General features: G+C 38.6%; 2 protein-coding genes across 4 annotated transcripts in view; one reads left to right on the top strand and one right to left on the bottom strand.

The window, feature by feature from the left end:
• The first annotated feature begins 281 nt into the window (after positions 1-281).
• Positions 282-12,393, top strand: cstf3 (cleavage stimulation factor, 3' pre-RNA, subunit 3). Its single transcript, XM_086070420.1, has 20 exons — positions 282-497; positions 1,059-1,163; positions 1,292-1,387; positions 5,514-5,546; positions 6,588-6,685; positions 6,760-6,826; positions 6,901-6,935; positions 7,021-7,147; positions 7,224-7,301; positions 7,398-7,560; positions 7,662-7,771; positions 8,928-9,044; positions 9,137-9,355; positions 9,438-9,540; positions 9,789-9,858; positions 9,950-10,145; positions 10,679-10,829; positions 11,104-11,198; positions 11,277-11,337; positions 11,882-12,393. Exons 1-20 carry the CDS (start codon positions 471-473, stop codon positions 12,079-12,081), a joined length of 2,151 nt encoding a protein of 716 aa, XP_085926546.1. The 5' UTR covers positions 282-470; the 3' UTR covers positions 12,082-12,393.
• Positions 12,394-13,373: 980 nt separating this feature from the next.
• The window catches only part of depdc7a (DEP domain containing 7, paralog a), a 14,228-nt gene continuing 5,764 nt past the window's right edge, over positions 13,374-21,837 (bottom strand). For all 3 annotated transcript variants that reach the window (XM_086070421.1, XM_086070422.1, XM_086070423.1), the window contains exons 2-9: positions 21,293-21,752; positions 19,809-19,939; positions 19,528-19,717; positions 17,987-18,207; positions 16,086-16,228; positions 15,725-15,850; positions 14,779-14,857; positions 13,374-14,691 (exon numbers count right to left, since the gene is read on the bottom strand). In XM_086070421.1, coding sequence (XP_085926547.1) covers positions 14,468-14,691; positions 14,779-14,857; positions 15,725-15,850; positions 16,086-16,228; positions 17,987-18,207; positions 19,528-19,717; positions 19,809-19,939; positions 21,293-21,744 — 1,566 coding nt within the window. In that variant the 5' untranslated portion in view covers positions 21,745-21,752 and the 3' untranslated portion in view covers positions 13,374-14,467. The remainder of the gene's footprint in view (positions 14,692-14,778; positions 14,858-15,724; positions 15,851-16,085; positions 16,229-17,986; positions 18,208-19,527; positions 19,718-19,808; positions 19,940-21,292; positions 21,753-21,837) is intronic.

The raw sequence follows: 21,837 nt of genomic DNA, 5'->3' as shown, positions 1-21,837 counted from the left end.
AAAATTGCGTTTTTGTTTTTGGAAAGTGGAAAAGGAGCACCGATGCCCTAGATTTTCGTCGAAGTTGCAATGGTTTGAAAGGAAGTAAGTGTGAAGTGTCAAAAAGTGACGGAATTGTAATAATGTAGTTTTTTTGGGGGGGGGGGGCAAAAACTTGTATAATTTCTCTCTAGTTTTTTGTTTTGTTTGTTTGTTTTTGTTTTGTGAAACGTGTTGTTTTATTTTTTAAGTTTGGGGGCAGGAAGTTTAATTGTTTTTTTCGCGACGCGGAGCGGAAGTCAAATCTCTCGCCATTTTGAAAAAAAAAACATCGGCTAGTTACTGAGCAGCGAGTCCTTTGAGGGCAACGTGATTGCTCGGTTTAAAGATAATGCGTGTTACGGGGCTGTAACTTAAATTTGCCACCACGCTGCCATTTAATCGTTCCTTATACTGTAGTACTTCTCTAACCCCATATTACTTTTCCAGCCATGTCTACAGATGCAGCAGCCGACCAGGTAAAGTTAGCTTATGTCGCATAGGCCCGTCCTGAGATGCTACTGCTAATAGCGCGTGGTATTATTCCTGGCTGTGACAATTATCGATTTTAAAGTGAATTAATTGTATCGTGGTTATGTCAGAATGTGGCAATATGGCAATAATTTCGTTTAGCTACTGTTATATTCGTGTAAAGCCCGCCTTATTTTGTATTGTGTAGCTCGTGGTAGCATTGTCGCTATGGCATCGTTGGGCTGCATTGCTCCAGCCTTTTTTTCCCCCCTGAAATATTTACACGGAAGCACTTTCTGTTAAATGTAAGCGCACTGGTATGCGACAAGGAATGACTGTTAGATGTGAAATCTTAACAAGAAAGTAGATTACTTTAATAAAATATGAAAGGTTGAATGAATGAATGGGTGGTGTTTAATTTAGTACAAACGTGCCCACAAAGCTTTAACTTCAGTGCAAACAGACACAGACTCGTATCCACCATCACTGTCTGCATTGTATATATTTGGTTTCTTCTCCATTCTGCAGCATAATGATTCACTTTGATGCATTTGGTCCTTCCACTGCAGACAGCGGCAGAGTATGTCCCGGAGAAGGTGAAGAAGGCAGAGAAGAAGTTGGAAGAAAACCCATATGACCTTGACGCTTGGAGCATTCTGATTCGAGAAGCACAGGTTTAGTGACTCAAGAGTTGCATTACTGTATAGGGGTTAAAATATTAATGGGGTAGGGGTTATTTATTTGTGAACACCCTATATTTTCCCCACATTTGTGCGGATGTAAATGCATTCTCCCACTTTAGAACCAACCTATTGATAAAGCAAGGAAGACATATGAACGACTTGTCACGCAGTTTCCAAGTTCTGGCCGATTCTGGAAACTATTCATCGAAGCTGAGGTTAATACTTTTTTTTCTTTCTCGTATGCATGCTATTTTCCTTACATGATCAACAATGTGTTTTTCACACTTGTCTCCTACGTCGATGGGGTTTAAAGTCACAATTCTTGATTTGAGCCACTTGCTGAAAGTTGTTGGTTCAAGCATAGAATATACGATCCACCAATATTTAACAATTATTATTAAGTATTGTGCCTTTAAACGTTAAAATGGTAGTTTATTTTTTGTTCCTAGGAAAAACCATTGGTATTTTCCTCGTCATATCTTTTTAAGTGGGGTAAAAATGAATTTGTTGCATGTTTGGTTTGCAACAGTATTAAAACAATTTAAATGGTATTTGGAGTGCATTAGCCTTTTATTCACTTGTCGTGTCAATTTATTGCCTCCTGTGTCATTTCTTTTGGAATATGATGAACAAATGCTCTGCTTTTGAGACATTCCCCACCACCTTCCCACTGAATGAATGGAACAAAGACCAGTCTCATTGTTTTGCTACAATTTTTTATGATGCAGGCTGCCACAGAAAACATTTTGTGATTTATTTATTTATTTAAAAACCTCACCTGTGATAAGCATTTAGTCTATGTTTTAAGTCGTCTTCAGCTTCTATCGGCTCTGGAACATCACATTTTTGTGGATAACACATCCAAACAAGTAAAAGAAAAATAATTAGCTATCTTGGGAAAATTACGCCATCATTGCAGCAAGATCCAGTGGACCGCAGGAAGCAGGTAGCGGGAAAAGAACCCACTGAAGGGAAATTTCTTGCTTATTGTTGGCTATTTAACAGTTTTGTTAAGCTTTGTTTTTTGAATTGCAACCGGGATGGATTGAAAGATGTCGTAGGTCAAAAATGGCTTAAGGGCCATAGATTATCCACCCTCCTTAAATGGGAAGTCAAGTAAAACAATTTCTTTATATGTTATATGCACTTTCACTGGACTACCACTACATTTTGATTATTATTGTGTTGGGAAAATTGTGATGTCATTTTCTGTCAACAGCAAGTGGTGGCAGTACAAGGCAGAATAGTAGCCCCTTGAGATGGATAAAAACGGGTGGGTCTTTCTGCTTAATAATACATTGTCCACATACACAATATTAATCAGAATGCCGTGTTTAGACTATTGGGGGGGCGCATCGAGCATATTTTTTGACTAGACTTCCCCTTTTAAAGTATTCTACCTGTTATGTAGGTCAAAACATGGTTTCTTAGAAGGTCATAGTTTTGGCAGCTTGCTTTAGTGTTGAGGATATTGAAGCCAATTAGCCTGTATAAACAAAGTTGAGTTGAGTACATTCACAGCAGAAGCAGTCTCACTTAAAGGTTTTCTTCCTGCAACAATTGTTTTAGGCTATGGGCTGTATTTGAACATAGGTGGGTCACTTGTTTAGTGTTTTGGTCTGGGATTGCCAGTCTATTTGTGAATTGCCGGTTGGTTTGTGTTTGTCATGATTGCACTAAGACAGGACTACAGCTGTTAATGACACTATTTTGGGCATGGTGTCGTGTTTTCTTCTCAGCGGAACTTGCAGTTGGCCCTTCACAGTTTGAATTGCCTTTACAGAGCACCAGGCTGAACAAAACTGTTTAGTCATTTGCCGACCTCTGGTGTATATTAAGAGTTGAATGTCAAAACTAGGCCCCCTCCCCATTTCATGGTCAGCAAGGAAGTGAACGGCTGCACATCTGAAGTGGGCTAATCTCTATGCTCTGGTCTGCCAGCAAAGCCCAACTAACCCCTTTAAGGCTATTACTTTAAAGGTTGCTGGTTCTGGATTGTACTTCGGATTTGTACCAGTAAGCGTGCACACAGTCTGACGTAGGTGATAGAATTTGATGAAAATTTAGACACAAATAGTTTCCCAGTGTTTATTGAGGTATATGACTGCTACACCAATTGCAAACGTGTCAGACGAGAATTTGATGTTGGTCTTGTACATTGTGCATGTGGCCATAATGTGTGTGTGTGTGTGTGTATATATTCACTCACTATTGAGCAATACAATAGATATAACAAATGTTCACACCCTGTTCAAAATGCCTTTTGTGTGTGTGTGTGTGTGTCATAAAAAAAAAGAAGATAAGATTCCGAAAACGGAATTGTTCCGAATTAATAAATGTCATTCAACCTCATTTTAAATGGGAGTAAGTAATGACCCCCCCCCCCCCCCCCCAAAAAAAAAAAATCAGTTGCTCTAGTAGGCTTTTACCTGACTTTTTTTTCCCCCTCGTCCTTTATTTTTATTTTTATTTTATTTTTTTAACTGGTCATAATGTTCTCTGCCTTGACTTATGCTTCAGTTTCAGCTGAAGAAAAAGAGACTGGAAACATGATGCTGCCACCGCCAACTCTAGGTTTGGTGATGAGCAGTGTTGTTTGTGTCAGACATACCTTTTGGAATCCTGACTAAATAAATGTATCCTTGGTTTCATTGGGCCATAACAAATTTGCCCAAAACCCATGTGGAAGTGTGTTACAGTCTGATAAAACTGAGGTTAAGTGTTTGGGGTGCCATTTTTCTTTGGTGCAAACGCAGCTGCTTGTCAGAAAAAGAACACCATAACTAGTGGGGCCTTAGTCAATGTGGAGAGAAATATTAACGTGTCCAAATTTCAGAGTTTTGTTAAAACACAATAAAAAAGGAAACACTCGAACAACTGAAATTCATTTAGGGAAAATCAGAGGCACTTTGAATAGTTTGTTATTCTTTGCACAGTCACATCACACTTTTAAGAGGATTTTCCTAGTTGTGCAACCATAATTCAGGTTAATATTAATTTGCTCTTTCAAGAAAACTGCAATCACTTTATAATTCAGATGTGCAGGTTATTGGTCACATACATTTAGGAAAAAATTTAAATTATATATCTTTGTATTTTTGTAAAATATATCACCAAAAAAATGGTGTTTGAGCAGGGACGTGTAGTTCATACATGTGTGTATAAATTAAGTGTGTGTAGATAGACAGTGCAAATGAAGTTTGATGTGTCGGTTAGGAATTTCTACCAATTTTCAGCTTTAGTTCTAAATCTAAATAAATACAAATACGTCTCTCACTAATGTGAAAAGAGGCACAGCAACATTAGCTCAGCTGTGGTGTTGGGAAAATAAACTATTTCTCTAGCATGAAAACATATTTTCTTGAAAATGATCCTAATGTCATGCCAGTGTTGAATCTGTGGTGTTGTCTCTATAAGATGTAATTCAACTGTCCAAACCTGACATGTTTTCATTCAGACCAATAACTGATTGATGTAGTGCACTCAACTAATTGGTTGATCACTTCTGCCCACCCCAGTCACAAGATTAAGGCATAAATTATAAATTAAATAAAGCTCACACTTCTTTGTGTGTGTGTGTGCTATATTTTCCCCCTGTTTAATATATTTACCAATCAAGTTTAATGGATTTACTTAAAATGGGCTCACAGAAATTGATGACATCTTTAGAGGGCAGAAGTAAGAAAGATTGCCTCAACAAAACAAAGATTGTTAGTTTCAGTATGTTTTTTCACATGGAAAAAAAATACAATGGTAAAAGGGTTGTCTTGTTTACATGACTTTATATTATCACATAGCTGTTGTATAAGATTGGTTTGGTTTGGCTTTATAAAATAAAAAGTCTCAATTCCACTGGCTGCCTTGTCTTTCTCACGCCAAAACCAGGAAATCTCCAACAGTGGACTTTATCTTATTTCAAGTTGCATTTTTGTAGTACGTTCACTCTTAACACATCTCTGGAATGGTGGCATCTTTTTGATCTTGAGAGTTGTTAGGACAAAAACAACCGTCTACCCCAAAGGATGTTCACACTGGTCGCTCAAGAAATCTCTTCCAAGAGAGCTTACACCTCAGAGGCACTTTTTATCTCCTTCCTTTCAAATTACATTTACATTGCACTCTAACTGGCATTTTTCATGTTTTGAGGCACAATCTCCCCCACATTACGACAATAATAAACCCCTTTATACAAGTAATTACTTGTCATTCTTGTGTGAATTTCACTTTGTTGATCTGAGTTGTGTGTGCTCAATTTTGCATGAACGCATGTTTCCGGGAAGCCGTACAATATTTCAAATTACTATTGAAATAATATTGCATTTACATCTGTCTTATTTGCAGGTCAAGGCAAAAAACTATGACAAGGTAGAAAAGGTGAGTAAATGTCCTCATGAATGTTTAATGTAGTCTACTGTAGCACTTTTGATGTTTTGTTATTGATTTCCCTTGTTCCTATCATATTCTGGTGCCGTGCGCTTTGATAATAAAAGGGAACATGAAAGAAATTTTATTTTGATATACTCATTTCAGGAAACAACACCCTCTACCTTGCAAGTTCACACTCAGTTTTGATTTCCCCACATACTAGCCTGTTATTTTATTTTTGTTTGTTGAGCCCAGAGTCAAATTCAAAATGATTTATTGGATTTTTTGCTTCCCCCCCCCAAGAATTTGCTCAGAGCATCTATCATGTTCTATAATGAATGAATGAATTTTAAAACTTAAATATATTAATGCCACCTATACGTCTAAATCAGTGGTTCTTAACCTTGTTGGAGGTACTGAACCCCACCATGCGCATTCACAGAACCCTTCTTTATTAAATGTTTTTATTTTTTTCCCCTTCAAATACAAGACAGGTATAGGTGTTACTGGTGAACAAAACGAACAGGGACAGTAGCTATTTCATCGAATCTTGTATTCCCCATCTCCATGCAGCTTAAGGAAGTGTTCCTTTGGTTTTTCTAGGTACTAGTTGTGCCAGTCTAGAATTGCTCAACTTGGCATTGCAAATCATACAGTTAGGACCCTGACTCCCATCACTGAAATGTTAATGTTTTCTTAAGATGGAACCCAGGGATGAGCAGATACAATGGAAACAGCAGAGGCCCCAGAATTGAACCCTGTGGAACACCGTACGTTCCATTACACGTGAATCAATATTGCCCAATATTTGTACGATCGCTTTCCTTTTTCTTTTTTTTTGCTCAACATATTGCCGTGATTATTATAATAAAGAAATTACACGACGTACCATCACAACAGCCACAAGTCGACTACGGAGCACACCAAATTACCTGCCGCACAGATTGGCCAAGCGAGGCATATCATCATGAATCATACATGTCGGGTGTGTGTCTTGACCTCCCCTGGGGTTCTTGCCTTTGGATGTAACTGTCAATCTCTTCACTGCAGTTGTTTCAAAGATGCCTGATGAAAGTGTTGCACATCGACCTGTGGAAATGTTACCTCGCGTACGTGCGAGAGACCAAAGGAAAGCTGCCCAGCTACAAGTAAGCTTGCGTGACTCCTGTAAATCTTGCTGATGAATATTCAATGAACTGAAGACACATTTTGCTGCCCTCAGGGAGAAAATGGCCCAGGCATACGACTTTGCCCTGGATAAAATTGGCATGGAAATTATGTCATACCAGGTACAGTAGATATATTTTACATTAAAAGTACACTTTTTACTGTTCCCTAATTCCCTTGTGGTCATTTTTCACAGATTTGGGTAGACTACATTAACTTCCTGAAGGGAGTGTGAGTGATGTTTTCCCCTTTCAGTTATCAGTGTACGTACCGTATAAGTTAACACTAATGTTGATGATATTTTGTGTGCCACCAGTGAGGCTGTGGGCTCATACGCAGAGAACCAGCGCATCACAGCAGTGCGGAGGGTCTACCAGAGGGGCTGTGTGAATCCCATGATTAACATCGAGCAACTCTGGAGAGATTATAGCAAATATGAGGAGGTGAGGTCATCAGTCTTTGTAAAGCCTCAATATGTTTTCACTATTAATGCTGACGGTCGGTTATTTTACACATCAGGGAATCAATATTCACTTGGCCAAGAAAATGATTGAGGATCGAAGCAGAGACTACATGAACGCCAGGAGAGTTGCGAAGGTAAGGCACCCGCGAAAAATACAAATTAACAACCCGCGGTTGCTTCAATGTCAAGATGGTCTTGCTGAATCAACGGGGGGTGTCTGTTGTGTGCAGGAGTACGAGACGGTGATGAAAGGGCTGGACAGGAACGCACCCTCGGTGCCGCCACAAAACTCCCCCCAGGAGGCCCAGCAGGTGGATATGTGGAAGAAGTACATCCAGTGGGAAAAAAGCAACCCGCTGCGCACAGAAGATCAGACGCTTATCACAAAAAGAGGTGATTTCATTGGCCATGACATGTAGTTGCGTGTGTGACGGCGCTATTTAACTTGTAGCACCGCAGGAAATTGAGCTTTGTGACTTTTTGACCTGTTACAGTGATGTTTGCCTATGAGCAGTGTCTGCTGGTGCTGGGCCATCATCCTGATGTGTGGTACGAGTCAGCTCAGTACCTGGAACAGTCCAGCAAGTTGTTGGCAGAGAAAGGGGTACGAGACGTTGTTATAATTATAACAGGGTTGTCAAAACATTCGGTACTCTGTGTTCTGATTGACAAGATACATTTACAAAGATAATTTTAAATGAATAACTCTGACACTGTCGATCAAATCGAGGTTGCGTAACAACACTGTTACTTGTGTACAGTTCGGCATGTATATTATTATATATTCCGGATAGCTTTGACTATGTTTTACTAGTTATGTTTTGTCAAGTCAGGATCTTTGATAGAGTTCCAGTTTTGAATCAAGGTTATTATATTTAACACAATGTAATGTAATAACAAAACAAAAAAAGTTGGAGCCACATTTTTATTAATAAAAATGAAAATCATTTAAAAAAAATAGAAAGCTCAAACTATTTTATGCTTATAAAACTAATTTCCTTCATTTTTGCCTTTGTCAATATTGTACATGATCTTTCAGTTAATTTTAAAATTGAATTTAAATTTGGTATTGCTGTATGTCCACACAAAGAAAATAAGGAATGTCAAACACTTTTACTTTATTACTTAATTACGCAATACATAGTGACCCTTTTTTATTTATTATCTTGACACACCTTCTCATTCAATACATTTGCTTCATTTTCATGACTGTACATTGTAGATTCTCACTGATGGCATAAAAACTATGACAACTAACGAACACATTTGGAGTTATGTACTTAACAAAAACATTTGAAAATAATACAATAAATACATAAATAAATTGCCACCTTTTTCTCTGATTACTTTTTCAAAATCAAAAGTCAAAATGAAATAATTAAAATAATGAAACATCCCAAATTATTTTAACCCTAGTTGGATCACATTAAATATAAATACACAGTGAAGGTGTATCTAAATCGTCTTGAACTCAACAAAAACTTCATACACACCGGTATATTGTTTTTTTTTAAACTTATAATAAAACTACCAGTAGTAAAAACTAAACTAAAATGCATTTTCAAAAAAAGAAAAAAAGTAAACCTGCTGTAAAAACTCATTCAGCCTAACTGAATTTGAAAAACACAAGTTAAAATGGAATTCAAAACTCCAAACTCTTATAAACCTGGTCGGCTCACAATTAATTATGAAGGTGTATCTAAACAAATGTATAATTCACAATCACCTGACCACTAATGGCTCCTTTTTGTTTCTCTCAGGACATGAACAACTCCAAGCTATTCAGTGACGAGGCCGCCAACATATATGAGCGTGCCATTGGGACACTACTGAAGAAGAATATGCTTCTTTACTTCTCATTTGCCGACTATGAAGAAGTGGGTCTCCCAGTGAACTGTTACTCCTCTTTAAAACACTATTGAGACATACAGGAGGCGATCCTTCATATTTTCTTTTACGCTATCGACAGAGCCGCATGAAGCACGAGAAAGTGCACAACATCTACAATAAACTGCTGGCCATTGAAGACATCGACCCCACGTTGGTCTACATACAGTACATGAAGTTCGCCAGGAGGGCGGAGGGCATCAAATCGGGCCGCACCATCTTCAAAAAGGCCCGCGAGGATCTGCGCACGCGCCATCACGTGTACGTCACCGCTGCTCTGATGGAGTACTACTGCAGCAAGGTGATGCGCGTCTGTCATGGTAACAAGGTGACACAAATGCTTAAAAAAATCAGCCTAATGTTTTGTCTTTCATGCCCAACAGGATAAATCTGTGGCCTTTAAGATTTTTGAGCTGGGTTTGAAGAAATATGGCGACATTCCAGAGTACATACTCGCATACATCGATTACCTCTCGCACCTTAATGGTAGGTTCTGTCTTGCCTAAATGTATCAATTAAAATTTTGTATTTGTAAGTAAGAATTTGTATTTAATTTAATTTAATTATATTATTAGTAAATTTAATTTGAATTATTTTTATTAATTATATATATTTTTTTGTTAATTTTGGGATAATTAATTTAATTTGCAATTAAAGTGTTTTTGCTCCCTAAAAATCATTTGCCACTCCCCATAGTCATGGAATAGATTTTTATATTTCTACTTTCCCTACAGAGGATAACAACACCAGAGTGCTGTTTGAACGAGTCCTCACCTCAGGAAACCTCTCACCGGAGAAGTCGGGGTACATTACAAGCAATCTTCAGACTCATTGACCAATTATTCTCACCGGCCTTGTTTTGATCGACTTGTATTCCGTCTCTCTGCCCTCTCAGGGAGATCTGGGCTCGTTTTTTGGCCTTCGAGAGCAACATCGGCGACCTGGCCAGTATTCTGAAGGTGGAGCGGCGCCGTTTCACCGCCTTCAAGGAGGAGTACGAGGGCAAAGAGACAGCCTTGCTCGTGGATAGATACAAGTTCATGGACCTGTATCCTTGCTCCACGAGTGAACTCAAGGCTCTGGGATACAAGGTGTGTTCTTCGACCATCGCATTGGTTACCAGTAAGGAAGCAAACGGCTTGTCTTTTGTGTAAAAAGGAGCGGATTTCATGTATTTTCAAAGGAATTACATCAATAAATTGTCTTTTTTTTAATATATAAAATGAATAATTCACACTTTGAGTAGTGTGAATTATGCTATAAAACCACTAATGGAATCTTTTATTGCTTTATCATCATCTAAAAAGTTTGGTAGAAGCTGTTTAAATGCCACAGCAGATAGCTTTTTTTTTAATATATATATATATGCGCTATACTGATACTCACATTTGTGTGATAACGTTTAAAATTAGTATGATGTTCTGCCAAAATCATATAGATGGCCATGATGTCTGCTAGCTATAGCTGAGCTGCACTGCTTGTTTATTATACACAATAAAATAACAACAAAAGTCAATGGAAAAATTGGGGCGGGCCTCATAAAATGACCTGGACGGCCGTACATGGCCCATGGGCCTTGAATTTACCACCTGCATCTGACTCTGTAAATAAACTGTGTTTGTAGGATGTGTCTCGTGCCAAGCTGGCAGCTCTGCTTCCTGAGGCCGTAGCGGCGCCCTCAGCGCCCACGCAGAAGGACGAAGTCGACCGAAAACCGGAGTACCCTAAACCGGACATCAATCAGATGATCCCCTTCCAGCCGCGCCACCTAGCAGGTACCTCATAAGCGTCTTAACTTTTGTCATTTAACTCATTCACTGCCAGTGATTTTATTAGTTTTACACTTTATCCATGAGTATGAAAACCTAAAAAAAAAAATTTATTGTACATTTAGAACAGATATAAAATTTGTGATAAATCCCAAACAATTTAACAAATGTTAAACTAATAAAAATAGTTCAAATGAATTTTTGACGTCTATAGCCGTCAATGGCAGTGAATGAGTTAAGATGTTTTGTGTTCATGACCGCATGTTGTTTATGTCCGCAGCTCCAGGCCTTCACCCCGTACCCGGCGGAGTGTTCCCAGTCCCCCCGGTGGCAGTCATTTTAATGAAGCTGCTTCCCCCGCCCACATGTTTCACCGTCAGTAATATTGCATGTCCATAGTGGTCTGCTGCTTTGTTGTGTTTGTGTATGCTAAAAGGGGGACGTGCTTTGCAGGGTCCTTTTGTTCAAGTGGATGAGCTCATTGATACTTTCAGGAGATGCACACTTCCTGAGAGTAAGTCAAGACGACCATCAGCCTGTCTCTATTTTCTTTTTATTATAATAATTATTATTTTTATCTCATTCTCTCTTTATCTAGCTCTCTATCACTCTGTCTGTCTATTTATTTCAAAATTTGAGTACAATGAAAAATCCTGAATAATTGACACCTCTCCTAAAAGGGGTTGTAATTCCCGATAGGTGCCGCAAGATGGCGGCAAAGGACTTAAAATGGAGACTCTTACTCTGTTTTGATTGATTGATTTGCTTTGTAGCACAGACAACTAATAATTAGCAAAGTATCAACACCGCGCACAATCATGCACTCATTTGACAAAAACGACGATGCAGTAAGTAGTCATTAAACTCACTTTGTTGCTTTTACACACAGTTAGTAGCTGCACACAAAAAGGAACATATCAAACAAAGATGATGCAAATACACATTATAATTAAACCTAGCAAAAATCACTCCAATGTTCCGTCAAATTATTATATTACCAACGACTATGCAGGAGCTTGCTGTATGCACTCATCTCCCTCTTCCTTCCACCTCAAAAGCTGTGGAGGCTGCCGTGGAACTCATCACGGGCAGACTGCCAGACGGCGGCGGCGAGGGCAACGGCGCCGTGGAGAACCACGCCGCCACCAAGTCACTCAAGAGGCCCAACGCCGACTCGGACGAGGAAGACGACAAAGGAGCGGTGGCCCCGCCCGTCCACGACATCTACCGCGCTCGCCAGCAGAAGAGGATTCGATAGATCGGCCACAGCGGTGTGAACCTTACAAGAATGTAACAAGCGGCCAAAGGAGGTAGTACGTTTGTTTTTTGGGAGTGTTGCGCTGACTGACGTTGACCTCTGTACAGCAGCCAAACACACACAACCTAAGCCTGAGTGTCCTTGCGTTTTTATGTTGAAAGACTGACCGATATTGTACAAAGTTTTTAATCCAACCCTCATCGGTTGTGGCAAACAGCTCAGTTTTTGGCCTTGTGTTGTTCCAGTGATGGCAAATATTTTTAGATAACTGGAGGAGATGATCTCTTTCAATAAAAGTGTACATTAAGTCCACATTTGTGTCTTTTCGTCTTTGTTTAGCCTTGCAACTACATTGAACAATTGCTGTGCATATGCTGACAATATAGTGTATAATTAGCTCATTCACAGCCATTGACGGCTATAGATGTAAAAAAATCCATTGAAACTATTTCTATTAGTTTTCCACTTTTGTTAATAAGAGTATGAAAACCTACATATATATATATATATATATATATATTGTACATTTAGAACAGATATAAAATTTGTGATTAATCGTGAGTTAATTATTGAAGTCATGTGATTAATTACAATGAAAAAATGTATTCACCTGACGTGATAAAAAAAACAATTGGAGTGTCAGGCGATTAAAGTTTTGATTGTAATTAAAAATTGTAATTGTAATCATCTTTTATTTTCTTTTTTTTATTATTATTTTCTTTTTAAATTAGGGGCATCAGCCAATTACAATTTTTAATTGTAATTAATCGCATGACTTCACTAGTTATTTTTTATTATTTAAAAAAAATATATATATTTAAAAAATTAAGATTATAAATTAGGGGCGTCAGGCAATTAAAATTTGTAATCGTAATTAATCGCATGACTTCACTAGTTAACTCACGATTAATCACAAATTTGATATCTGTTCTAAATGTACAATAAAAAAATATATAGGTTTTCACACTCTTGTCAACAAAAGTGGGAAAAAAATGTTTCACTCATGGAAATAGTTCAAAAATGAATTCTTGACATCTACAGCCGTCAATGGCAGTGAATGAGTTAGTCATATTGTCCTCAGAAGACTCGATAAAAACTGAAATGGTCGCTAATCAGACAATTGATTTCCCACTCTCGACTCTCCCATTATTGGGCAATACAAACTACTGTACCATTCAGATGTTTCATGCTCGCCATGCTCACTAGGGGGCAGTGTTTGACATCTTTCTAGTCTAGAACTACAATGACCACGGTCATTTCAACAAGCCACTGACTGACGGAAGAATAGAAAATACACACTAAACCTAAACTTTATTTAGTTATACAGGTTCGAGGCTACACTATTGTTGACTATGATAAACATTTGTTTTTATGAAATCAAAAATGTTTCATAGTTTGTGCTTAACCTACTAACAAAGCAGCCATTTCCTCTGCATTTTTGGAACACTTTTCTCACAAAGCACACTTGGCTTAGTCCTGCTTAAAAATTTATAACAAAGTATTGGGGTTGGGGCCTAGCTAATGATTCATTCCTTCACCTCAGATTGGACTAGTTCTGCCAGATTGGTTGGTAGATGAAAAGGTTCCAGGCAAATTTTATTTCTAATCAGTTTTTGCCACCTGTAATGGCCATCTGTCCCAATATATTAATAATAAGTGGAAACCAACAAAGTGGAACGAGAATTGTTTTTGAACGCTGATTGACTTGCAGTTTGTTCAGGTTTCAAAACAAAGTTTCTCACAGGAAATAATGTAAAGCAAATTAATTTGTTCTGGGGCCAACGACAATAAAACTTTTAAATCTTCAGTTAACATTTAAGTTTCACAGTAACATTTGAAGTCTTAACCTTATACATTCTAAAATACACTTCAACACGCTGTAACAAAAAGATTAAATATACTCAAGGTTGTATTGCTCATGCTGTACTGAACAGCTGGATTTTCACAAATCACAGTCATTTTCATTTCCCGTTCTCTTGTTCACGATGGCAATCCCAAAAAGAAGTCAAAGAAGAAGCAAAACCTTATAAATGCTTACTTAGCTGAGATCTTTCTTGACAGCCTTGTTTGACTTTTGAGGCATATCGATATTTCCCCCCAAATGTTTTGGTTATACACCAAATTGTACCACTTTTTGGATATCAACTATCATAATTTCCAGACTATAAGACGCTACTTTTTTCCACCTGCTTTAAAACACGCATCTTAAATTAGGATGTGGCTAATTTATTTACCGTTTGTGGCTTACAATATATTCAGGTGGGCTCATTAGTCTGGAAATTACGGCACATCGTAAAAATCACATTCACAGTCACTATTTCCACAAAGGCCACATATATTCACATTAACAACCACTCTGTACATTATATTACACCAATTATAAATATCACTGTAGCAACATGTTCATGCCTGATAACTTATTGCCAAAATACTGCACAAAAATGTCCGGGTGGCCTTTGTAGAATTGTGCGAGCAGACGTCTCCTTTCCTTGCCGGGCAGGTTGGGATTCTCGTGGATTGTCCGCAGTAACGACCACAATTCCTCTTTGGTGTGTTTTTCTCCATTTTCCGAGTAAGCCTTTGCGCTCTGTCTTGTGCAATATGTCGACCCTGAATTTACAGAGGGGAAGGTGACGCAACAATAAGAGTAAATATTTTTGTTTAAATGAAGTCAAGTCGATTGTGAAATCTGCATACCTGTTATCATATCTGCATCCTTGCCTTTAACAATATGTTTTAATCTGTCGCTGACCATCTTGTGCAGTGAAACAGGAACCTGATGGCAGTAAAATAGTCACTTAAAATTAGATGATCATTTATAAACAAATGCATTTTTTTATTACATTACCTTTAGTTCAGTCATTTATTTTCTACCTACCAGAGTCATCTTATTGTGACATACTTTTTTACTTCTACTTCAGATCAAATGGAGGAACAAAACAAATGAAAAGCACAAACAAAAGCCACATTATTATCTTTCCTTCCGCTGCACTTCTCTTACATAACATTACTGTTTATTACCTCCTTCCTGTTTGGAAGCTTGTCTTTTTTTCTTTTTTTTCTTAAGAAGAGATATGCAATTCGTTTTAAGCTGTTCCTGTGATTGTTATCAAGCACGCCGTCATACAGAATAGGGGTGGGCACCTTTGAATGTCTCATGATTCGATTCCGATTTTGGGGGGTGCTGTTCGATTCAGAATCGATTTTCGATTAAGAGCGATTTTAGCTTCACAATGATTTGATTGACAATGATTTTTGCTTCAATTTTAAAGATGTTTAAGGAATCGTAATGATCTACTCCAGTCTGACTCGCTAATGCTAATTAGTGCGCTATCACTCAAAAGAACGGCTCCACGCTGCAAAAAACAACTTTTATTGGAATAACGTGATTAAGACTTTTTCCTTCTACTCTCTAATGTGGCTACAACTTAACAGTGTATCAGACCGCGTGGAACCACACTGCCCCTAAATGGCCAAATTGGGTACAACATGAACAGTGCTCCCAATAAAGGCACACACAAACAAAGGGAAGACAGTCTCAAATAATTTAAATAAAATCGATTCTGAATCGTACTAAATGAGAATCGCAATTCTTATGAGAATCGATTTTTTTTTGGGCACACCCTTAATACAGAACACTCACTTTGAACAGATCGCAATGGTTGTCCATCATAAACAGAAGCATCAGGTCCACTTTGCCTTTGGAGAGTCTTCTGCTGTACACGATGGCGCTGGAGAACGACCTCTTCACTGCCATTCGGTTCTCGATCTAAATGAGGAGTAGCGACATGTTTGACAAACTTACCCTTCTCAATCAAAAAGATTCATATTTGATACCATTATTAATGTATTCTTACTCATTATCCCCATTTATTTGACTGCGTGTTGAATTGAAATGCCTTAAGATCCAAGTTAAAGTTGTTACGTGACCACTTACTGCATTCTTTATGGGATTTTTTTCCTCTCTCAAATAGATAACATCCAAAAACTCTCTCGGCACACACCTCTCTGTGGAGTTTGATGTCCTGCGCGTTAGCGGCGATGGCCATGAACCTGAGCAGCCGCCGCAGCTCCTCCCTGCAGCGGGAGTCCTGAAGCTTCAGGCTGAGCTGCAGGGCCTCCAGAGCTTGCTCCAGTTTACCGTTTACTGAGGACACATCGCACACATCAATGGCGAGGACACAAGGCAGAGGAAAGCGTACACAAGCACGGATTTGAAGTGATTAGTTTGATCGATTTTTACTCGGGATGAGCGAGTACCAATACCAGGTTGCGGTATCGGGCTGATAACGGCCTTATTTCAAAGTCTCATGCGCTCGTGGAGGCTACCGATACCAACCATCGATACTTAAGGCAAAACATTTTTTTGGGACATTAAGTCCTCCTTACCAGTTGTTAGCGCTGCACTGTGGTGGAATGACTCATAGGCAAATAATCATATGGGCTAATTGAAATTTCACATAGCAAAAGTACTTGGTGGAATAGAAGTGACAGATGCTACATGCCTGTTAGCAATGTTTTACTCTATGATGAAATTTTTGGCATTTCAATAAAAAAATGTTTCATTCTCATTTGTTGTATGTGACTATGCTCAGTATGTGTTAAAGTAGCAGTGGTTTGAAGGTTTAAAATTACCGTAACAGCCACGCCAATTTCAATGATCCGGTATTTCGCCTCTTGTTACCATTTAGCGAGCAAACTTATATGTTTTCCTTTTGATGTTCAAATATTCAAAGAAGAATTCTCATTAGTTGCATGTGATGCGGCTCCGTGGGTGTTGAAGTAGCAGTTGTTTACAATTAGCATTACAGCTGTGATCATTTCTGTTACCCTGTTCTGTTATTTTTCGAGTGTACTTATTCTTGTCCTAAAAGTAAACTCCTTGGGACTAAATTGGAGCATTTGAGTACACCTAGAAGTATACTTAAGTATATTATAAAGTATATTAATAAAATGCAAGTATACTTTATAGTATATTTAAGTACACTATTAAGTATACTTGAAAGTATACTTTGTGCTACACTTACGTCCACAGTTTAGTTTACAGCAAAAAATCCCAGTGATTAATTAATTAATAATAATAAAAAATAATGCATCCGATTTCAATAGCGCTTTTTTTGGACACTCAAAGACGCTTCACAATGAGCCACGGCCGCCACAGAATTGAATTGACACAGCCACATGATCTTTAGGGCTTTATAAATAAATGCAACCTATAATTTTGGTTCCTTGCTAAGCGAGTGCCTTCTAAGTATATACTACAGTATGTAAACTTTTAGTATATGTTTTAGTATACTTCCAAAAAGTACAAGAAAAGGAAACTAAGTATACTCTCCTAATTTTGAGTATACTTGAAGCACACTTAAATGTACTTCTCTTTGGTAAGGGTAGCCTGTAGCATTAAGCTAGCCTAACGGTTTTTGTTAGCATTAAGCTAACGCACATTTATTTCAATGTGCTTTTGTTTACATTTGAGTATGTTTAAAGTGTAGTACTCTAAAGTACTTTAAAGTATATACTACAGTATGTAAACTTTTATTTTAGTATACTTACAAGTACACTTAACATTTTCTTGGTGGAGTATACTTCCAAAAAGTACAAGAAAAGTAAACTGGGAATATACTCTACTAATTTTGAGTATACTTCAAGCATACTTAAATGTACTTCTTTTTGGTAAGGGTAGCCTGTAGCATTAAGCTAGCCTAATGTTCCTGTTAGCATTAAGCTAATGCACATTTATTTTTAATGTGTTTTTGTTTACATTTGAGTATGTTTAAAGTGTGTTGGAGGGGAATACTGGTCTCGGCTCACTATATAGCGTTTTGTTTTTGTTTTTTCACCTACTGCGGGTAAGTCTGGAAAGTTATAAACAGGTATTGGCTGTATTAAAAAGAAATCTCCTCACCAAGTAACTCCGAGATGCCCGAGTGGATGTCGAACACGTGGTTGATGAGGAGCGGCGGTTGCTCGGCTCGGGCGTAATGCTTAGTCAGGACTTGGTAGAGCAGCCTCTTACACTGGACAAGGTCGTTGGCGCAGCCCGCCAGACCTTTGCTGACCTCCACCACGTGATCGTCGGGGAGGAACTCCAGGCAGTCCACGGCACCAGACATCCATTCATCTGCCCTGGGGGAGAGGAAGCAGTCGGGATTTAAAATTAACACAGCTGTAAGCAGGAAATTTGAGGAATTCATGAAATATCCCTAGCGCACATGTTGACCCTCTTGTGTAGCTTCATAACATAACCAAAATCATACAAATAGCACAATAACGCTTATCAAAACAAAATTTGTATCTTTGTAAAGGAAGCCATCTTATATAGCTGTGGAAGTGAATCTACTGCTAGTGGACAATGTTGTACTTCAACTTTTTTATAAGAGAATCTAATATGCAGTGTGTTTTGTTTGTGAGGTAGGCATGATACAGCATTAAAGTACTGGAATTAGCATCATTGCGCACTATTATTCGGACAACTGAGACAGACACACTACGTACTCGCACCCGTCGACGGGAACGCGCAACCAAGGGGCACAAAGGCAGAAGCGCACGAACTGGGACGCGGCCCACACGTCGTAAACAGGAAGCGGGAAAAATGCTGATGAGTGAAAACCAGGAAGTCGGAAGTCCCGCCTCCTCCGTGGCATATACCCCATTTGTCAATGGTAACTTAAACTTATGTTAGAGCAACATGGCCGAACCAGACTAAACTGTCGCATAGCGTGCGGTGCTCGGTAACTAGTTTTGCTGCGATTCAATATTTGAATCAGGTGAATAGTGTTGCAAAATTAACAGCCAATCAAAAATGAGCTAGCTTTCACAAAAGATTTTGATTGATTGACATTCACTCCATATTTTTGTGGCTCAATGAAAACAATAATACAGTAAAATATATAATATACTGTAAAGTGGTGCCACAAAACCCGAACAGGGTTGCAGTCTTTCTGTAATTTCTCGTCATGGTCCACTTAACTCACACTGTTCGGTCTATGGCGGACCTTGTGTCTTGGACAGTAAATCCCTGATCGTGATGATAATCGTTAAACTTTAATTAGTCAAATCGCAAATCTTTATGACTGATTGATTTTGACAGAAATAGCAAAGTGTTTGTGTATAGTCATTCAACACAATAAAAATGATGAGAAAAAGTTTGCAATCTTAACGCAGTTACTTGATAAGCTAACAGTTAGCCTAGCATTTTTTTCTTCTCGTACTACTTCTACTGCAACTACTTTTACTTCTTTGTATTTCACGGCATTCTAGCTGCCCTTTGGCACCATGCTGCCTCTCACGGGTCCGTCTTGGTACTACAACAAGAAGACTTATATCATTGTTGTGAAAATATTGTAAACCTTACCATTTTTTTCCTCAACGTGTGGAGTCGCTCAGAATCCAAAATGCTAGTGACGTGTGTAAACGAACGGCTTTCACCTCGGAATGGCCACTTACTGTGCCTCACTGAAGGCCTTCAGCACTTCTCTATCCAAGTAGCCTGATGTCAACAGGAGGTCTGAGTCGCTGTCGTGCAAAGAAGAAGACCGCGAGGCATCCGTGCTATCCAGTAAGTTCTCCAGCAGCGGGAGCTCAATCAACTGAAGGAGCCTGCACACGGCCTGCTGGTGCCACACCTCAGTAACCACTGCGGCGGAGAGCATTTGGAAAGTTGCGAAAATAGGAAGGACAAATACTGTGGCTTTTTCGTATCATTTATGGTTTTGACAGCTACGTACGCTGGCGTGAGAGGCCCAAGTTGATCATCTGAGGCGTGACGGTCAAGTTCAGGTTGAGATTTCTCAGCACGTCCTCCACTGCTTTGCCTCTTCTTACGGGGGAGTGAGTGAAGTAGATGGGCACCTCTTGTCTGGTTACGTCACGGCAATCAGCCAGGGAAGTGGGATTTGATGAAGGGGAGTGACAGGGACACATTCGAGGAGACAAATTGTTGTACGCTAGCTTGATTCAGTCACGATGTTTGTGTTGCGGTTATTTCCTTACAATCGTACAAATTACAGCACCTGCTTTAAGCTGTTTCCATTAACTCATTCACTGGCATTGACGGCTATAGACGTCAAAAATTGAACTATTTCTATTAGTTTCACATTTTTTTCCACTTGTGTTAACAAGAGTATGAAAACCTGGATTTTTTTTTACTGTACATTTAGAACAGATATAAAATTTGTGATTCATCGTGAGTCAACTCGTGAAGTCATGTGATTAACTCATTCACTGCCATTGACAGCTATAGACGTCAAAAATTCATTTGAACTATTTCTATTTGTTTCCCCCCCCCCACTTTTGCTAACAAGAGTATGAAAACCTAGAAATTTTGTTTTATTGTACATTTAGAACAGTTTTAAAATTTGTGATTAATCGTGAGTTAACTAGTGAAGTCATGCGATTAATTACAATGAAAATTGTAATTGGCTGAAAAAAAGAAAAGATTAAAAAAAAGAAATTAACGAAAGTGGGAAAAAAAATTTAACTAATAGAAATAGTTCAAATAAATTTTTGACGTCTAGAGCCGTTAATGGCAGCGAATAAGTTAATTACAATTTTAAAATGTTATCGCCTGATGCCCCTAATTAAAAAAAAGAAAAGAAAAGATTATTTAGAAAATTAGGGGCATCAGACAATTATAATTTTTAATTGTAATGAATCGCATGACTTCAATAGTTAACTCACGATTAATCACAAATTTGATATCTGTTCTAAATGTACAATAAAAAAAATCTAGGTTTTCATACTAATAAAAGTGGGAAATAATGTGAAACTAATAGATATAGTATATTATAATTATAATATTGAATTTTTGGTGTCAATGGCAGTGAATGAGTTAATATATTTTTTAAATACAATATTTCTGCTAAGACCTGATTAATTCAACACTGCAATAAAAGAAGCCAATATAAATGTTGTATATTGAAACTAATGGCCGTGGCTAGAGTTTATTAGTAATATTTTTTACTCTTTCATTCAACTAATTGAGGTAAATAGAGAAAGAATGTGATCAGCTTAGTTTAACTCCGCAAAATTGTCATTATACTTTTTGGGCGTTTTTCCCCTCACTTCACATACATTAGTTCCTTGACACTAACACACCACAAGATGGCGCCAAAGCAATACTTTTACGTTCGACGTCGACAAGCACAAAATCCATCCCATATCATATTACAGTATATTTCAGTATAATATTAATAGAATAATATTTTACTACCTTTCACACAGTGGACTGTAGCTGTTCTTGTTCCTGCTTATGCCTGGAGAGTCATAGCCGCTCTCTATGGTCACCGTAGAGCTGGACTTGGTGTTGTTTAGTGGTGACAAGCCCGTCTGCGGGCTCGGGAACCTGTACAAACTACAGCTGCTGTCCTCAAAAGTGTCCCGCTTCTTTTCCTTGCCAAACACTTTAACGCCCACCGTCTCAAAAACCTTGGAGTTCATCAGGGTTTGACAAAGTCGGACGGCTTTCTTGCGAGGGACCGCCTCGTCGCCGAAGAAGCGATTCAAGGTGATGTGCGCCAACACGACATCCACGGCCTCGGAGCCCAGGAAGCAGTCCTGGTAGGACTTGAGATTGTGGCGCCGGCGCTTGACCTCCACGTGAGTGTGGAGGTTGGAGATGATGCTGCCCCAGATTTGGGTGGCCCGGAATGGCTTCCCAGCCATGCCTCGCTCTAAAGGACGGACGACAGGAGTGTTGAAAGACTTAGGTTAGTCCATTCCTGTACCTCTGTCTCTCAATGAGAAGTCCATGTCTAA

The sequence above is a fragment of the Leptonotus elevatus genome, chromosome 3, assembly GCF_054856555.1.
Source record: "Leptonotus elevatus isolate MCC_2025b chromosome 3, RoL_Lele_1.0, whole genome shotgun sequence".
NCBI classification, from domain to species: domain Eukaryota; kingdom Metazoa; phylum Chordata; class Actinopteri; order Syngnathiformes; family Syngnathidae; genus Leptonotus; species Leptonotus elevatus.
Note: the sequence above shows the minus strand (reverse complement) of the source record. Positions and strands in the feature narration are given on the sequence as shown.

What these genes read in the sequence shown, in the direction of transcription:
- cstf3 (XM_086070420.1), top strand. Translation starts at nt 471, where the DNA reads ATGTCTACAGATGCAGCAGCCGACCAG. An exon ending in ACTATGACAAGGTAGAAAAG is followed by an intron (nt 5,547 to 6,587) that starts GTGAGTAAATGT and finishes TCTTCACTGCAG; the next exon opens with TTGTTTCAAAGATGCCTGAT. An exon ending in CTCTCACCGGAGAAGTCGGG is followed by an intron (nt 9,859 to 9,949) that starts GTACATTACAAG and finishes CTGCCCTCTCAG; the next exon opens with GGAGATCTGGGCTCGTTTTT.